The 19,224-nt window shown below is 33.9% G+C and overlaps 2 protein-coding genes across 4 annotated transcripts; one reads left to right on the forward strand and one right to left on the reverse strand.

The window, feature by feature from the left end:
* Positions 1–303: 303 nt before the first annotated feature.
* On the reverse strand, positions 304–19,010 carry LOC127869390 (uncharacterized). Its single transcript, XM_052411967.1, has 4 exons — positions 18,990–19,010; positions 13,791–13,926; positions 1,401–1,577; positions 304–898 (listed from the first exon to the last, which is right to left on the reverse strand). Exons 1-4 carry the CDS (start codon positions 19,008–19,010, stop codon positions 660–662), a joined length of 573 nt encoding a protein of 190 aa, XP_052267927.1. The 3' UTR covers positions 304–659.
* On the forward strand, positions 4,909–12,848 carry LOC127877851 (uncharacterized). 3 transcript variants are annotated; one of them, XM_052424149.1, is made up of 7 exons: positions 4,909–5,274; positions 8,272–8,695; positions 10,203–10,267; positions 10,493–10,808; positions 10,962–11,251; positions 12,048–12,238; positions 12,572–12,848. In XM_052424149.1, exons 2-7 carry the CDS (start codon positions 8,548–8,550, stop codon positions 12,693–12,695), a joined length of 1,134 nt encoding a protein of 377 aa, XP_052280109.1. In that variant the 5' UTR covers positions 4,909–5,274; positions 8,272–8,547; the 3' UTR covers positions 12,696–12,848. The 3 variants fall into 3 exon arrangements, with proteins under 3 accessions (XP_052280109.1, XP_052280120.1, XP_052280114.1); XM_052424160.1 differs by having other exon boundaries at positions 8,457–8,695; XM_052424154.1 differs by lacking the exon at positions 4,909–5,274 and adding an exon at positions 5,420–5,435.
* Positions 19,011–19,224: the final 214 nt, after the last annotated feature.

Here is a 19,224-nt window from a genome sequence, read left to right on the forward strand (position 1 = left end):
GTCGGCTAGTACACCGCACCTACTTAATGAGGAAATAAAGTTGGTCAATTAATGTTTACGCATGAAGAATCTTTACGATATTCGTATAAGTAATATTGACGGTTTTTTGCTTGCTATATACAAACTTTTTCGGATAAAACGAATATATTTTAGAAACTGCGTTTGATTGTTTGAAATAAATGCACGCTTTGTACGAGATTTTATCCCATTTATGCCTAGCGTCTAGAAACAAAAGGCCTTGGCAAACAGCGTAGACCCATATGAGACGCCGCATTATGCGGCGTCTCATCTGGGTCTGCGCTGTTTTCTTAAAGGAATTTCTGTAAGACATATTTTAAATATAGAAATAAATATACTATACAGCCCTAATTTTGGAAATAAATCGATCCAATTTAGAAGGATGGGAGAGTCTACTAGTAATAAATGGGTTATATTTCTGCATGTCATTCCATAAACAAAGTACACTGAAACACCCCTGGACATGTCAGACTGGTTCTTCAGTGCATTGGTCGAGTCTCGGCTTTTGCAACATTAGCGTGTCATCCCAATATCAACTACACAAAAATATGAGTTGAATGTCAACAATAAAGGCGTTAATGCTTTTAAAGAAGAAGCATGCAAATAATCCGAGTGTTGCATAAAAATGTTCGAAATCAAATCTACGTTTCACTTTCTATTGCAAAGCTAGCATTTTCATAATCCAGAGTGTGTACAATTTGTGACGCATTTACGCTAAGAGTCTCGAACTCGATACTTTCTCCTCCGATTGCGCCCAATTCTTCCTCAGTGTTCGTGATTTCATACGTTGTGTCCCTAGGCAACTCTTCGGGTTGGCTTCTAGATTCAATTTGTTCTGCGAATACTTCTTCTGCATTGATGTCTGTCATTGGATGTTCAGCTGAAATTGAGTGAAAATAACTTACGTCAGACTATGACGTTGTCTCCGGTTTCAGTAAGCATTAAAAACTTCCAGTATTGGTGGCGATCAAAGTATATTTTTATGAAAATAAAAATAGAATAATTTTACACGATCTTGTTATTGTGCATGTGCAAATGCAACTGTGTAATGTTAAAATTAAACTCAGTTTCAGTAATACTGCTAAAATGAATTCGGTAATACCAGTTTGAAGAGAGCAATGACAGTTTCAGGTGACTCGTAAGAACCAAAAATCTTACACTCCAAATAAATTATAGACTTATGATAAAGAAGAAATAATTATTCGCTAACACAACACTAACAAATATTGTTTAAGGTTTGTGAGTAACTTGTACAGAATCAACGCAAAATATTACAGCGTATAAAACAAAAACACTTTTATTAATTACGGTTTTCTAAATCTTGATTTTAAATTAAAGATAATAAGTAATAAGCAACCCTCGAGTTTCACACACGTACGTACCATCAATCGGAAATGGATCCCGGTGTAGCTGCCCCACGTGTTTTAACGGCCGCTTCCGGCAGCAGCAAAAGACGAACATCACAAGGAGCGCGGCCGAGATGACCCCTAGGGATATGACCACCCCCACCACCACCCACATGACCGTCCTCTTGGCATCCGCGGTGAAGTAGGCGGAGTCTGAAATCGATATAGACAGAGTTTAAAATATAAGAAAGCGTATTCTGAAATAAATGTGGGCAGTGTGTGCTATTCATAAAGGCGTAGTCTTTGATTAGTGTCGGTGGAGTCTGAAATAAATGCAGGCGGAGTCTGGCATAAAAGATAGCAAAGTCTGAAATACATATGGATGGAGACTTAAATGAATGAATGAAATATACGTAGGCTGAATCTGATATTTATGTAGACAGAGTCTTAAATATGTGCCGCGTCTGAAATTAATGTTGGTGGAATCTTAACTGTTTGCGAGTCTAAACTTAATTTAAGTTTTCCCTTTAGTATGTTCCGAGTCTGAAATAAATCTAGTCGCAGTCATAAATTGGTGCTGAGTCTTAAATTAATGTAACCAGGGTCTTGCATCTTTGCTGAGTCTGATATTGATGTAGGAGAGGTCTTAAATAAGAGCTCAGTTTGAAATGTGTGTAGTATACGAAATCCTAAATTAGTGAAATAAGTCGAGTATGTATTTCCCTTTCCGAAAAATATTATTTTAACCAATATATAACGCATTTACATACAAGATATAAAAACTTTAAAAAAAACGACAACACAAAAGCGCACAGTTAAGACGGTCAATCAGTCAGCCAAAGACCCAACCAATTTCGACGAACGTATATAAATGTTTGCATTACGGGATATTTACATTACAGCAAAGACTAGTTCGGATGTTCTTCTCTGACGATGAATAGGGGTTGCCATATAATGTCTACAATGATAAATCGTTTTATTTTAATATATATTTTTCAGTTTACAAATGATTTACAAACTGATCCCAATACAAACTTTACAATCGAAACTGAATCAATATCAATGTTATCTTACAGCACAAATAATTTCATGTTATAACACTCGTATGACATTAAAATTCCTAAATATATGGACACATGTTCATGTTTCTGTCTTACAAATAGTTTTTCTTCTGGTACACTCATCTTCATTTTAAAACAAACAGAACAGAACAGAACATATGTTTTATTTTGACTTGCACAATGTACATCGTCAGTATAACAAAAAACAAATCATGATTTAGATTCATGCCACGTTACTCATATAATACATAGTTTTAGTACATACGGTATACAATAAAGTACATTACTTCATATAATATATTATTTCAGCACATACGGTGTGTAGCAAAGTACATACGGTATACCTGGTCTTTACTATAAAAATATAACATTTGAATAGTTTAATCAAATAAATTGTGTTAGTCCAGAATTTGTAAGTTTCATTATTTAAGAGGATGAACTTACATTTAACAATGTGTTTCTTTTATTTAATGCGTATTTAATAAAAATAGAAATTTTAATTAATTTGGTCTTGTTATCAATGCCCAACATTTCCAAAAATTTAAACATCGATGGGCGTTGGTAATAGTACTTTGGTACATATTTTTTGCGAATCTCATCTAAGAATGGACATATAAGCATGAAATGATATTCATCTTCAATATCTTGTGAATTACAAAATAAACAGTAACGCTGATCCCTATCAATTCTATTTCTACCATATCTACCCGTTTGTATTCTTAGGGGGTGGACCGACAGTCTTAGTCTACAAAAGAACATTCTAAGGCTGCTTGGTAGTAAATCTAGGTATGATTCGTAGTTGAAAATGTTTTTAAAGAGGACATAATTAGTAAGAACACGGTTTGTCTGCATGTTCTGGGACCATTCCTGAATGAAATTGTCTATGACACGTTGTTTGAAAATGATGATAAAAGATTTAAAATCGACATTGTCAGCATCTTCGAAGATATAAGAGAAACCATAATTACTCAGCAATAACTTTACATTAGAAACCCAATTTGTAAAACCATTGTTACAATCTTCCTTGGCTTGCTCATAAACCTTTTTAATAATAATATTATCCGTATGTATAATTTTACTCCAATATTTAATAATTTTTAGATACCTAGAAATGAACAGAGGGTACCGACCTAATTCCCCATATACGCCCGCATTAGATGTATAAGTTTTAAGTTTTAAAATACGTTTGCAAAATTTAAGGTGAATTCTCCCTAGTTCTTTTGATTGTTTAAATCCCCATACCTCTGCTGAAATCAAAGAATGTGTTGATAGTATATTGTGAGTACCATGTCAGTCTTACTTTGAACCATTAATTACGTGAATCTTTTGTGATTGTAATAACCCATGTATGCAAACTTTGCCAACTATAAATACTTAAACGGCTTTTCCATTTTGCTTGGCATGTTGGTGGTTCATGGTTGTGTATAAATATCTTATACATACAAGTTCTTATTATAATGTGGAACATTTAAGGTTTAATCTATATCTGGAATGAAAGCAACACAATAGTCATCGTCGTAATATTCTTCAGTTTCAGCGAACATACGTATTTTAAATCGTCAGGGTTATTCACTCAAATTTGACAAAATGTACACAAGGTCTATGATTAAGTTCGAAATCCGGATTTTTAACAAATGCTGCTTGTAGTTTAGGATGTCTTTAACAAATCATATTCCCTTTATATACCGACATAAAATCGGCGCTCCCCAGTAAAAAGGGCCGTTAACAAATAATTGGAGTTCCACAATTTTGGCAGTATTGTATGTTTTAAAAAGATCAATGAAATTGACATATAATTGCAATACATCTTTTCCAAAATGGATTAAATATAATGTTGCAGAAGACTCGATATAATTCCCAAAGTTATCCCGTATTCTCATAGTATCGGCCCTCCTCAAAGTTTCGTGACTCTAGCGAAAAACCATAAAGAAGTGCTGGAAAGTTAATGTTTTTTTCTTTCAAATTTTAGAAATTGTTCTTTATTTTATGGTTATCCGTGACTATTAAGACAATCATTTTCTTGATTCCCGTTGTTCATTTCAAAGAAGCTCATTTTCATCCCAGGATACTGTTATGATTTTTAAATTACGTAACGCACAATTAAGTCTTGCTCATGTAGTTTTTAAAACTAAGTTTGTTTATGGTTTAATAGTAGCTTTCATACTTTAAAATGTTTTATAAGCCGCTTATTTTTTAAATAAAATGCAAAAATATTTTAAAAACTACATGAGCAAGACATACCTGCGATAACTAAATATTAATAGATTATTTAGTTCAACCGATAGAATTGACCTTTTTCAAAATTACACAATAGGAGGACAAGTCCCTTTAAGGTTAACTTATACAATCCAATATGAACAAGTGTGTTTATACTCAAACATAAGCTATACATGTGAAACTCTCATTACCAAAAGTTCGTGCGCAGCTTTTTAGCTAGTCCATTTACACATTCACCTGTGTTTTTGTTAATGCGATTAACGGTAAATTGGGATTTCGCATATTGACACTACTAAAAATAGCAGATAAATAATATATCTCCATTGGAATAAATAGTCGCATGAATGTGCATGAATATGTTGATTAACTTAAATGTTTTCTTTCATAAAGGATATTGATAAACATCGTTCGGATTTTAGTTTCGTTTTGCAGTCATTGAAATGTGTGCACAGTTTTAAAAGCATGTGTAAAAGTGGAAAATATGTGTCTCATGGGGATCGACGATTATAAAAAATGCTACGTTTGCTAAGAAGCATTTCAATACAGGGAACCATGCGATGAAAATATGACGTTTACCACACAAAATGGCTGCCTCTGTAGATACATTTTCAACAAAATGCATTATTCATAAGGTAATATAGTTGCTTTTCAATTTTATTCACAGACTATCTTATGCGCGGAATCAAGATCTTTCTGATCATATATTGAATGTCGCATAGTTTATCTTACTACCAGAACGTCTCAACACCTTTTTGATACCTGAAGATTTCACGGTTGTCAATTGTGTTTTTGGGTATGATTGAATGTCTATACAGCTCAGGGATATTGATGTCCGATTGAAGTGATATTGCTATTGAACTCTGAGTGAATTGTAAAGCTATTGCAATCTGAAGTGATATTGCCATTGTAATATGATTGAAGTGAGACTCCCACTGCAATCTGCTTGCCGTAATATTTCTACTGCAATCTGATTGAAGTGATATTGCTACTGCAATCTGATTGAAGTGATATTGCTACTGCAATCTGATTGAAGTGTTATTGCTACTGCAATCTGATTGAAGTGATATTGCTACTGCAATCTGATTGAAGTGATATTGCTAATGCAATCTGATTGAAGTGATACTGCTACTGCAATACGATTGAAGTGATATTGCTACTGCAATCCGATTGAAGTGATATTGCTACTGCAATGTGATTGAAGTGATATCGCTACTGCAATCTGAATAACGTTATATTGCTACTGCAATCTGATTGAAGTGATATTGCTTCTGCAATCTGATAAATGTGATATTGCTACTGCAATCTGCTTGATGATCAATGTCATGAAATCATATTAATGGTCTTGAATAAATTAACACTATACAGATGACACTTAATTAAAAACATTTCTGCTTCAAGCAAAAAGCAACAAATAACAAAAAATTGTCAATCCATAAGTATGTTTAACTCGTTATAAACCAACATAATTTATTAAGTGAAATCTTCCATTTGGTTTTAGATATCGATATATAATTATCTCTTTATATTTAAATAATAATAAAAAAATTGCTTTTAATGATGATTATTTATAATTGTGATTCCAATCGATAGAAGAAAATATATCACTAATTGCGATTATATCACTTAAAATCAACGTTTCGTGGAATCAACCGAAAGACTGAAATACCCTTCAAAACATTGTGACGTTTTTTTTTCTGAACTTCCAAAGTCCAGGGAAACACTAAATATTAGGAGCGACCTATGGTTCAAAATTGTGTGTATGATATTAAATCAGTTTCAGTATTTCAGTCTTAAATACTTTTCAGTTAAATCGTTATTTTAACGTTATTTCTTGTTGCCGCATATATCGCCTCTTGCATATGCAACCCGCCTTATGCTACCTGTCAATCGCGTCGCTGTTAACTCTTACTTCTTAACTGCAAAACGCCACACCAAAAGTGCTTATGAAACTTAAGGTAGCGCACCCGTAATGGGCACCTATCCAAATCTAATCTAATCTATTATTTTCTTAATCAGCATCATTTCACTGAACTACATGCAAATTTTTAGGTAGTCTTTCCATGCTTTCAATAAAAAATATACTGATTTTTTCAAAACCACCCCACACTCGGCTATTGTCCAGTTTATGTGCACCCTGGGGTATATGAAAGTTCCATAATTCTTCCAGATTTCCAAATATAGCCATGCAGTTGGTGTGTACAGATGCAGTAAAGGTGTTTAAAGTTTAAACAAGATGAAAAAAGTTTTCTTTTACAGACTTTTAATTTTTTATAACTTGTTATCTATGGACGAGCGCCATGAAATATAAGTCGTATCAGGCAAGTAGAAATTAGGTTGGTTAAAAACAAAGTGTCATAAAATTCTAAATAGTATCATTTAAGTAATATTTTGAAGTTAGTTTTTATAGATACACTATATACAGCAAAAATACCAAGAAATAGACAGATTTACCGTTTACTTTCGAAATAAAAATAAAAATGCAACATGCATGGTTCGTATTTTCAGCAGTAAATCAACCAATTTAGCCATAACGTTGTTTTAATTTTTAAAATTGCAACATATTTAACAATAAATATAGCTTATACGCCATATGAAATCAAATTACGTTAGAAAAGAAATAAAACGCGTCGCAAAAAAGTATACGTCGTCGGCAGGATTCGAACCTGCACGAGAATATCCCAACAGATTTCTAGTCTATCGCCTTAACCACTAGGCTACGGCACCTAATATAAGGCTCTTCAACCTTCGAAGAAATCGCGGGAAATCATTAGGGCTGCGCTACCTTAACAAGAAATATTAGCTCTTAGTGAAACAGGGTCTTTTTCTATTGATGATTTATATCGCCATACACTATTTATTGGTTTTATATACCTGTTTAAAAGCTGTGTGCGTTTGATTGTTACACTGTGTTTTGGTGCTATTGTTTACATAATTCATTCGACAATATGGACTTCTCCAGAGAAGAGATACGGTCTTACTCGAGCCTCATGAGAATAAATTGAAATCTTAGTCCCGATATCATTAAACTAAAATAAACCATAGTTATGAAATAATGATAGAAATTGTATTTAATTTATGAAGCAATACCAATACCCAAACAGAAGACTAAGCATTTTAATTTGGGGATAAAAACGTAGTAAAGACATGTAATAAAACAATTATCGTTTGAAGAAGAGCTAGTATTCTGTAAAAAGTTTCATATTTATTTCAGTAAAGCATGTGACGTTAAGCGTTAAACGTATTTTAGTTAAGAATTACACATTTTACGCAGCAGTGTGTAAATAAAATGATAAATACTAAAATGAAAAGGAATACAAAACGCAACTAACAATAACAGTATAAAGTAAATAAAAACACAAATCATGTGTAATATTACCTGAATAATAACAAAAAATAAGAATGAATCTTGTAAGAAAGACAATGACATGTATCTGTCAACTCGAATACAGCTCTATATAAATACCCTGTTGAGAAGTGTGCAATTTCGTTCATAAAATTAAGATAGGATGTATAAACTTTTGTATTGCGGTGAAATGAAATGCAATACCTGTTTAAATGTAATTTCTATCGTTGACTTTGGCAGCCATTTTCCGTGTAATTCGTCATACTTTGATAACGTAATTTCTCAGATACTTTGGAATCGACCATTTGACTATTGCGTTTACATCCGCATGAGTGGAACCAAAATTAAAATTAAATCCGTAATTGCGTAACATTATGCAGTACAAATCTTGCTAAAATATTGCTACAATTATCCCCCTTGAACGACGTCATGATGTCATTAACATTTATGACGTGTCGTTTACTATCATAGCAACCAGCGTCGTCTTGAATGAGTGCAGTCTTGATTACTTTTGCGTGCGTTTTTAAGTAAAATTTGTTAAAGTTTTTATTCATGTTTGCAAATGTTGGGAAATAAATGTTGCAAACCTTCACGTCGTGGTGAACGTCTTCGAGAATATCTGAGGCGTCATTTGCGAAAATGTTGTTTTCGCATGCCGATAGACGAACTGATGAAGATTGCTGTTCAAATCGAGGATATTCAAAACGACGGTAAGCATAAATATTTCGTAAATTCGGTTTCGTATCCAGTACTGTAGGGATAAAAGTAAATTGACAAAGAAAACAATATAGCAGTAAATATATTTCGCATATATATAATAAATGCAAGCTTATGACAACAAACAAACAATATAAGGAACTCATTGTAATACTTGTTACTATGTTTGGATAGTTACAGAAAGGGATATATGAAAAAAAACAAAAACACATGTATTCAAAAATACGAATAATAGTAATAATACTTATAAAACTACTACTACTTCTACGATGATTAACGTTTTTTATAATTGTAATATAATTCTCCTCCTGTTTTTTTTATATTTATTTTATACCAGTGAACGATAAGGTCTCATTGGGTGTATTTGTATTAAAAATAGAAATATGAATAATAATAAACCTTTGGCGAAAACCCGAGCAGTTGGGGTAAATTTGACCTACTTTGGTTCAAAATTAAAATACTTTCCCCTGACAGGTCACAGGGGCAGGTCCGCACATAAGGCTGTCGTAAAGGCGCAGCGAGACCTGTAATTAAACTCTGACATTCACACTCAGTTACACAGTAGTGGCGCAGAGATGTATTAAGTTTTCAATTGTTTTTGTTAACTCATCTGTGAAATGGTTTCGCTCAATCTAATGTTTATACAAGGGATTATAAAATATTGGCGCAAAGGGACACCTCTATATGAGACAAGAGATAGAATGCAGTCAAGCATAAAAAGCATGAGAAACTCATGGAATACAGCCTTAAGAATCTATAAAAGGGCTGAAACTTTCAATTTGTGCAATTACAATTTTAGACTCATTACTGAAAATCTGTCAAAATGTTCATGTGGGAAAAATGTGAGAAACAATTCAAAGCAAGATGGACTTTGAACAGGCACATCAAAGACAGACATGAAATTCATCATATTCATTGTTGTGTACAAGATTGCGATAGAAAATTTCTGAGACGCTACTATTTAGTCAACCATTTAACCTCAAAACATCACTTTTCCAAAACAGAAGCTTGAAGATTGGCTATAAGAGAGCATGTTCAGTCATCTCATAAGTCATTCCGATTAGGATGACATGTACATAATTGACTACAGTGATTCATTATTAGATTTGTTAGGAGAGCAGGATGAGGAGGTGAAATTAGGGTATAGATTTTCACTCATTTTTTAGGTTATTTTACATAAACTTCTTCATTTCTACATTGAAGTACTTCAAATTTATACTGAACATCTCTTATGACAAAACGGTCAATCTCAACTATGCATGGCCCCATTACCAACCCTGGGGCGCCCCTGTGTCAAACATGCGGCGTGGGGATACGCGTCGGCCTCTGCCGCGCCATTTCTAGTTATCACTATTATTATTATAATTATTATTATTATTGTATTTTTGCAGATATTATTGTTATTATTCATTTACACATTTGATTTCAAAATATTTTATAAAGACTTAGATTCTCTCCAAAAGATAGTCGTTTAAAAATAAATGTTCTTTTTAAATGCAGTATATGATGAGGTGTCGAACAATTGTGATCCATCCGTCCCGACTAACACAGAACTGACAGTAGAGGTGAGTTGAATTTGTTATGTAGTTATGCCCCTAAGAATTAATGTTTATATGTTAATAATATCCAAAAATAAAAATACACACTCCAGACTCCAGAAGCTAAAGGAATTGTGTTATTTAAAAATATTTACTTTTTTCATATCATAGGATATTGAGACATAGTTGGGAACAAATATTTTACTAAAAGCCTGTTTTCTGATTATTATTTTTTCACGATGATCATTTAAGGACTTGGAGAACATTGCCTCGTGCAATGGAACTGTTGTAAAGAGCTCTACATCACAGCTGCCCGGCAATTTCAATACAAATCGCGCCCAGATCGGGCCATCTGTGTACCAGAGTTTCACCAACCCCCGTGATGCCCTCGGAGACGGGACCTCAAACTCGCACCGCACCCAGGTGCCTCAGAGAAGAGTGGTAACCACCACGTGCCAACGGGAAGAGATCCTGGACTACTCAGACAGAGTGTGCCGCGTGACCACTACATTCGGACATCAAGTGGTCATCGATGAGATCCAAGGAGACCAAAACGACGACGATATAGGTCCGTTTATTTTGAGAATTACTGCAGATGTATTTTTATATCTTTAAAGAAAATATTAATAAACCCGTTTTAAATACGATTTTCATTCAAAATGGCGGATAATTTATATAAAAAATGCTTGATTTACGTATTGTGTATATTAAATATTTGCAGACGGCTTAATGAACAACAACAACGAGACATATTCTCGAGGTTCGCCAGGCAGTCCAACTGCTGGACCCAGCAATATAAACACTAACGTGCGCACAATAAGACCTCTGATGGTCGAGCCGGTAACCATGCGCATGCCTCTCCGCACTGCTTCCAGCCCTGTCAGCGCTGGAGTGACACCGAGAATGAGCGGCATGATGCAGCCGGGATGCAGAAGAAGGGACACTAGATGTCCAAGACCGAGCAAACAATCTTTCCAAGTAGAGGGCCTTGAATTACAGAACAAGGCTATGGTATGGGATCTATATGCTTCTAAGTAGCTTCTAAGCTTCAAAAAAGCGTGAAAAATAATGGTATAAATATAATATGCCATTGGAAAATACGTACTTGAAGTATGGAGTGAATGATAACAAATCTTGTCAAGATATTGCTTTGAATTAAAGTAACAAGCAACTAGTAAACGCCAACCGGTCAAAATAACAGCTCTTATTTTATGTGTCCATAACTAGGCATAATTAATTTAAAATTTTCAAGCTCAATTAAAGTGGCCTTTTCACAGATTTCGAAATGTTTTGAAGTTTGTCATTTAATGCTTTATATTGACAAATGTAAACATTGGATCTAAAAGCTGCAGTAAAATATCAAGAATACAATTAATAAAAGGAAAAAAGTAGACCGCATCAGGGCTCGAACCAGTGATCCCCGGAGTCCTGGAGTAAAAACCAATTGTACCGCTCGCCATCCTTCCAAGCATGTATGAAAGACGCATTTTATACTTTATATAAGCAATCTTCGTAGTTTCACAAAATCAAACGACAACAACAGAACTCTCCAAATTATTAAATCGTTTCGCGTTGTTACGCTTTATAATTTTCAGGTTATTAAATCGTCAAAAGATGCATATAATGGCTATATTATACCATGGTAAATGTTCAGTATTACTGTTTCCTCTCAAATATCATAACTAAAACGAAAATTTGCGAATCTGAAACAACTTTTTTCAATTTTGTCAATTTACCAAAACGTGAAAAGATCCCTTTAAAGTCAATATTCACCTAAATATAATAAGTATCCCTTGTCCTATTTCAGAGCTTCCTAGGAGGTCCGGACAAGGGCATCACGTGGCCCCAGACCCTGGAGAAACTCGGCAGGCAGGACCAGATCTACTATGTGTCACAGTTCATGAGAAGCATGATCTTTAAAACGAGACTCGACCGGAAACTGAGCGGGGGCACCGCCTGGCGGAATGGGCTGACTGAATTTCAAAAGTGGGTCGTTGAGTAAGTAGCGTTCATTAGAAAATGAGGTTTGGTTCGTTTCTTAGTTAAAGCCGTGCACGCGTGGGTCGTTAAGCAACAGTAACAGTGATATCAGACGTGGGTGGTTACTTTAGTTATAAATGCACTGAGTAAAATAAATGAGAAAAACGTTTTTTTTTCATATATCGTACTAATAATATTATAATATGTTTATGATTGAAATGCCATGTTCTGGTGTAGAAACCAGCAATACTCAGTTCGCACAATGACGCCTATGCCATTAAATGAAATATTACGCACCAATAATTTCAATTATTTTCTATTTAAATGATAAAAATATTGTTTTATTTTTAGACGCGTTGGTACCACGGAGCTAGAAGATGTACTAAGGCCGTTACCAAAGCGACGAAACCTTGCGAAATCCAAGGTCAACTGTTGGAGAGATATGGCGTTACAAACAAACAGGGACCCGGATTGAACTGATGGCCAATTGAGACACTGGAATTATAAACTTTTTTATGTGATTAATCTGATTATATTGTGATTTAATTTATTATTTTCCGTTGAACGTATATTCATTAACTATCTTTGATACGTTTAATCAAATCAAATACAATTGGCATTATGAGAACTATTTGTTTGTTTTTCGTTTTCACAGAACTGTTATTATTATAATTCATGGTTGTAGCTTCATAATACATTCACTAGTAATTATATTGTCTTTGGAAATATTAAATTGAATGTTAAAGGTAACACAAAGAAGCACGACGAACTAATCATTGGATATCTTCAATAATGGTGCAGGCTTGCGAAATATCAGAGCTGGCGAATTTCAATATTTAAGAATAGTTTGCCCGAATGCTGGCGGCGGGAAAAAACTGTTTTGATTCACCCACGACTACCCGGCTCACTCCTGTCAAGCAGTGTATTAAACCACCAGTCACCGATTAATTTAATCGTCGTCTCACTTAAACAGTTAAATAAGTGAACGTTGACACGCGTTGAAGTATTCAGTAGATAACTCAGTCGATGATATTTATTAAACGATAAAGCATAGAATTTTTTAAAACATTCTCATTTCTTAATAAAAACAAGTAAGAACATTTTAAAGCCCGTGATTTTCATTGGTATTTATTATATATCATGTATACGGTACTATAAAATATAAAGGACAATTTCATTTCATTTTAAATTAAGACAAGACTTGTAAGTTTTCATATTTTCCTCATGAACATTTTTCAATCTGGTCCCTGGAGTTTCAGACGCTTGTGGTAAATAAATGAGCCGCGTTCTGGGAAACGTGGACCGAACGCATGTGCATAAATTGAAGTCCCAGTTTAGCCTGTGCAGTTCGCACAGGATAATCAGGGACGAAACTTTCCGCTCAAACTGGATTTCGTTATGAAGAGACATCCTTTAAAAGAAAAAATCCACACAGGCAGAAAGTGTCGTCCCTGATAAGCCTGTGCGGTCTGCACAGGCTAAATTGGGACGCAACTTGATGAACATGCATTTAACCTAGATTTCACAGAAGGGGGCTCAAATAAAACATAAGCGTCATCAAATGCCTCACCTTGAGTCTCTGTGAACACGCGCACGACAATGTTTGCGTCCCCTGGCTGGCCGCTCGTGGATAGGAACGCTAGAGTTATCCCTCTTGATTTGGCACACGTCGGGGTTTCGGGCGGCCTATTGACCGCGTTGAAAATCTGAAAAAAACAACGACACAAAATAATAATATGTGTTTCTTATATTAAGTTATCATTTATTTTTACGAATTGTATTTGTTCACACACGCATGTCAAAAACTTGAAGTACATCATTCACAAATCCACAAAGAATGTGATCATATAAACTTATAAATCAAAGAGACTATGGCGAGAAAACCTATATTCCTACATATATATATATATATATATATATATATATATATATATATATATATATATATTGTACATAAATGCACTTTCCTACAAACATTTTTGTTACTGTATTTAAATAAAATGCCATACAAAATTAAAATTTGTCAGACATTAGCAAAAAGTCGCAAGCAATAAAACCACAAGGGTATCGAACTTATGACAAATAAGCCATAGGAAGAAATGACAGTTGACATCGTTTTAATCAACTGCGCTGTCACGCTCGGTAAATTAACTTGTTCAACCATGTCTATGGATATATAGAATACTCAAAGTTATGACGTCAAAATGTCAAAATTACATTTGCTTAAAGGGATCTTTTCACGGTTTGGTAGATTGACAAAATTGAAAAAAGTTGTTTCAGATTCGCAAATTTTCGTTTTAGTTATGATATTTGTGAGGAAACAGTATTACTGAACATTTACCATAGTCCAATATAGCCATTATATGTATCTTTTGACGATTTGAAAACCTTAAAATTATAAAGCGTTGCAACGCGAAATGATTGAATAATTTGGAGAGTTCTGTTGCTGTAGTTTAAATTTACGAAACTACGAAGATTGCTTATATAACGTATAAAATACTTACGCTGTGTATATCCGGCGGAATAGCCGAGAGGGCTAATGCGTTTTTACTTCAGACTAACTCCAGGACTCCGGGGGTCACTGGTTCGAGCCCTGGTACCGGCTACTTTTTTTCCTTTTTTTAATTTTATTCTTGATTTTTTACTGGAGCTTTTAAGATCCAATGTTTACATTTATCAATATAAAGCATTTCATGACAAACTTCAAAATATGCCAAAATCTGTGAAAAGGCCCCTTTAACTAAGAAGCCCATTTTTTAAATAAATATTATCTCAGACTCCGTAATGCCATTACTAGTTTGGGAAGTTTTTTTTGAAGAAGTTGCCTCTTTTAGCAACATTTTAGAGACGTAGTCCCTTTAAATTTATATCGGAAACTGGATACGATCATACTCCCTACGTTTGAATTATACGAAGGTGAATATTTTTCGCAGTTTATGATGAAACATATTATCCGTTTTAGAGGTCTTTCCACTCTCAACTTGCGTTGTCTTTTTACTTTTTAATACAAAATAAATGTATTTATTTGGATTATTTTTCTGTAAGAACAAGGCTTGCTTATCCATTTTACGGTTCTGAACATAGCACCTATGTGAAACATAATATCCTTAACTTTTATAAATCTGTTTTCATAAATCATTGCATTTAAATACCGTTTCGTTAATTACGATAATCCGCTGAAATTCAGCTCTTAATATTTTTGACTTTTTCATGCTGTAACTAGTGTGTTCTCATAATGATAGTCTGAAGCGCAATATAATATTTCGAGATTATTCAAGGGAGACAAACGTACCTCAGGATTCAAAGTTAGCGAATATGCTCCATCGTATAAGTTGACAGAAATCCCCGCCACTCTGTTTGTAATCTCGAACGAAATTGGTGACAGGCATATGACTTTCCCATATTTGTTTACGTCAATTTTATACAAGCACTTTTCTATTTGAGCACTTCCGTCGAAGCGTATTATGACGTCACCCCATGTTTCGACGTCATAGGCACCACCGCATTCGGTGCTGGAAATGTTGATGTATTTTGCTAGAAAAAAAACAAAAACATTTTATGAAAACCTTACATACAGCGAACGATTGGTGATTATAAAAAAATGAAAAATACGACCACAACGAAGTCAATCGAGGAGTTAAAATCATAGCTACTTCTACATCTTTTGTCTAAAAACGACGTCAACGTCTATGCTATCCATTGAGCTACACAAATAACCGCGGTTAAAAAAGTCTTAAACGAACAAATCGTACATCGTCTACGACTGTTGCAACTATGACTATGACGAACAAAATAAAAATGATTCTGCGACTGCTTAGTGTTAGGCTGCAATGATAAAAACTACCAGAACACTCACTATGTGAGGTACTATAACTACGACACTACTAGAATGACAATATTTCGCGTAAGACTATAAAAACGTTAAGTACTAGGACGACCATTGTTGTGTGTAATTTATAAATACTAGAACTACTAGGTCTCAGTGACTTCCTGACAAGATTTTAAATGCGAAAACTATTAGGTCGCACTTACTTTGTACAAGACTATCACTACGAAAGCTACAATGATTTATATTGCATGACTAAACTCAAACTTCTAGGTTTAAAATGAATGTGTGCAAGACCATAACTATGAAAACTTCAAGGATGGCAAATCGTTCGTATTCGACTATGAATACGAAGATTGCTAGGACAACAATGACTTTGTGTAAGACTATAAAAACGAAAACTACTTAGAATGCAATTATATTGTGCTAGACAATCAGACCGTAAAGTACAAGGGCGACAATGACTTTGTGCGTGGTAAAAAACACGAATACTGCTAATACAACAACAACACAAGATCTTAAAAACGAAAACTTCTAAAAAGGGAAAGATTTTGTGCAATACTATAATTACGAAGACGTCTAGGGCGACAATGTCTTTGCGCTATGTTTTAAATCCGAAAACTACTGGGGCGATAAGGGCTTTGCGACAGACTATAATACAATATACGATAATGACTTTGTGTAGAGCTATTTAGACTACACTGATTTTATTTTAGACTATACTACTATAAATACGAGAAGAAACTAAGACGACAACAATTACGTTTAAGACAACAAATACTGTAGTCTGTTAGGACTGTTAGGAATTCAATGCCTTCGCATAAATCTATAAATCTGAAAACTGCTCTGAGTAAGGCTATACATAAGGCATAACTTCTTATAAAACTGTTAATATGACAAAACAAAGACATCAAAAGTTTGAATACGATTTTAAAAACGATAACAACTAAGTAGACAATTACTACATCGAGTTAAGTTTGAATATGACAACTTATGCTTTAACAAAGTCTAATTCGTATTATATGACAATTATGATTTTAATGACTTGGAAGACATGTACTAAATTACTACGACAACATTATGACTACGACTGCTACGACGACGACCGCTGCATATATTAGTGCATCACCTACCGTATATTTAACACTCTCATCCTGATAAAACCTCAAATGTATACACGTTATCTATACTTTGAATTCCAATAAAATGCATTAATATGTTTGCTTGATTACGACGAATCAATAATATATAATGAAAATAACGAAAAATTCCTACCGCCTTCTACTCCACAGTGCAGAGTCCCCAGAATTGTAACAAGTATTTCCAAAATCATCGTTCATCCATTCACTTTACTTTCAACATGTGGAAAATTATCGCACGGACACAGAATTAATCAAGATAACAAAGTAGATCGTGTCACACAGTTCACTAAACATAAATAAACATTTAAAACACATAAATAATCCATGATATGCACACAAATTACAATAATGCATGAACTTTACTTAATGCTCGGTTAAAAATTTCGTTAACTGCAAGTTTTAAAAACACATATCACAAAGTAATGTTTTTAAACGCGATGTAAATAAACTAAATTCCAAAATTCATGCGCGTATTTGTAACATAAAGCTTTAGTCCGAATAATTGGCATTATGCATCGTGCAATTGTTTTAAGTAATTGAACGTTTAAATGATAGAATCTCATCAGATTGGCCATGATATTCATAGTAGACGCGCTGTACATAACGACTCATTATGGCCTATAGGATTACGTGGATTATAAATGTGTGTTATCCTATACAGATATATTGCTTTGTCATTATAATAATAATCCGACACTTGGTTAAGTTGTTTGATTACAGTGGAATGCACAGAAACTTAATAACATACATTATTATTTTAGTTCCACATTTAAGATCAGAATCGCGCTAATGATAAATACCCGATTTCAGAGACGTAGATAGTTATCTACGTCTCTGCCGAATTAAAGTTTCTACTTTTATCGTGTTTTTCAAAATAGCGTTTAACTAAAACATTCATAGTTTTATTATTTTTTTCATCAAGCGCTGAAAAATATTAATTTCAAATTAAATTGTGTGGAAAACATGGTAAGCAATAGTGAATTATGTAACACTATTTCATGTTGATCGTATACCCCACTATTCAGCCGAATGTCTTCGTCCGAGCTAATTTAATGTCCTTTTCGTCTGCGTCGATGTTATTCTGCGGATGCTATTTTGAAGGTTACAAGTTCATACCCATACGTCTGCTTCAAATAAGTACTTCAAACTGCCTTTCTGTCTTATAATGGTAATTTCAGGAGGTTATAAGCCTTAATACTGTGACAAGCATTGTATTAACACTGCATCTTTTCGCTCTGAGAAATCTCCAGGTCTAGTGTGTGTCCACGTTTAAAGAATTCACGTTTAAAGAATTTCTCTATTGAAACTTCACCTATTATGATCATTTAGTAAAGTCACACACTTTCAGCAAATTTTAATAGTTTTTGTGCATATATATCTATATATATATATATATATATATATATATATATATATATATATATATATATATATATATATATATATATATATATATATATATATATATATATATATATCTATATATATATATATATATATATATATATATATATATATATATATAACATTCATTCATATTGTATCTTATAAGAACAACCGATGTTACTTAATCTGTTGATTCGAAAGCAATATCAGCCACAACATAGATCAAACAGTGCACCCTGAAAAACGATGTTATATGCATTTGTTAGGTGAATTTTGTTCCTTTTCACACCGAAAAACGTGTCAAGATTCCCACTTCCATCATTACCATCATCGCTATCACACTGATTCGAAAACTTAAACCAAACTCCCTCAAAGCACTTCACAATTGTCTCTGGCTTTACTGCTTTCAACGTACCTGTAATCCACTGGATGGCATCCAGTGCCGAGATTTCCTTTGTCCGTTCTTGTACACTGCTGGCAGTCTCTAACTTAACTTATATTGGGAGTCGCCGTGGGTAGAGGGCCTTAGTTTAAACCTATTTATTTTAGCTCGATTGCATCGAAAGCCTAAGGCTTATATAAACGCTCTCGAGTCCGTTTCCTGGGCCTAGAACCAGTATTGGGGGAGATCTAAAGAACGCTCCCACGGT

This window comes from Dreissena polymorpha, chromosome 1, assembly GCF_020536995.1.
Source record: "Dreissena polymorpha isolate Duluth1 chromosome 1, UMN_Dpol_1.0, whole genome shotgun sequence".
Classification (NCBI taxonomy): Eukaryota; Metazoa; Mollusca; class Bivalvia; order Myida; family Dreissenidae; genus Dreissena; species Dreissena polymorpha.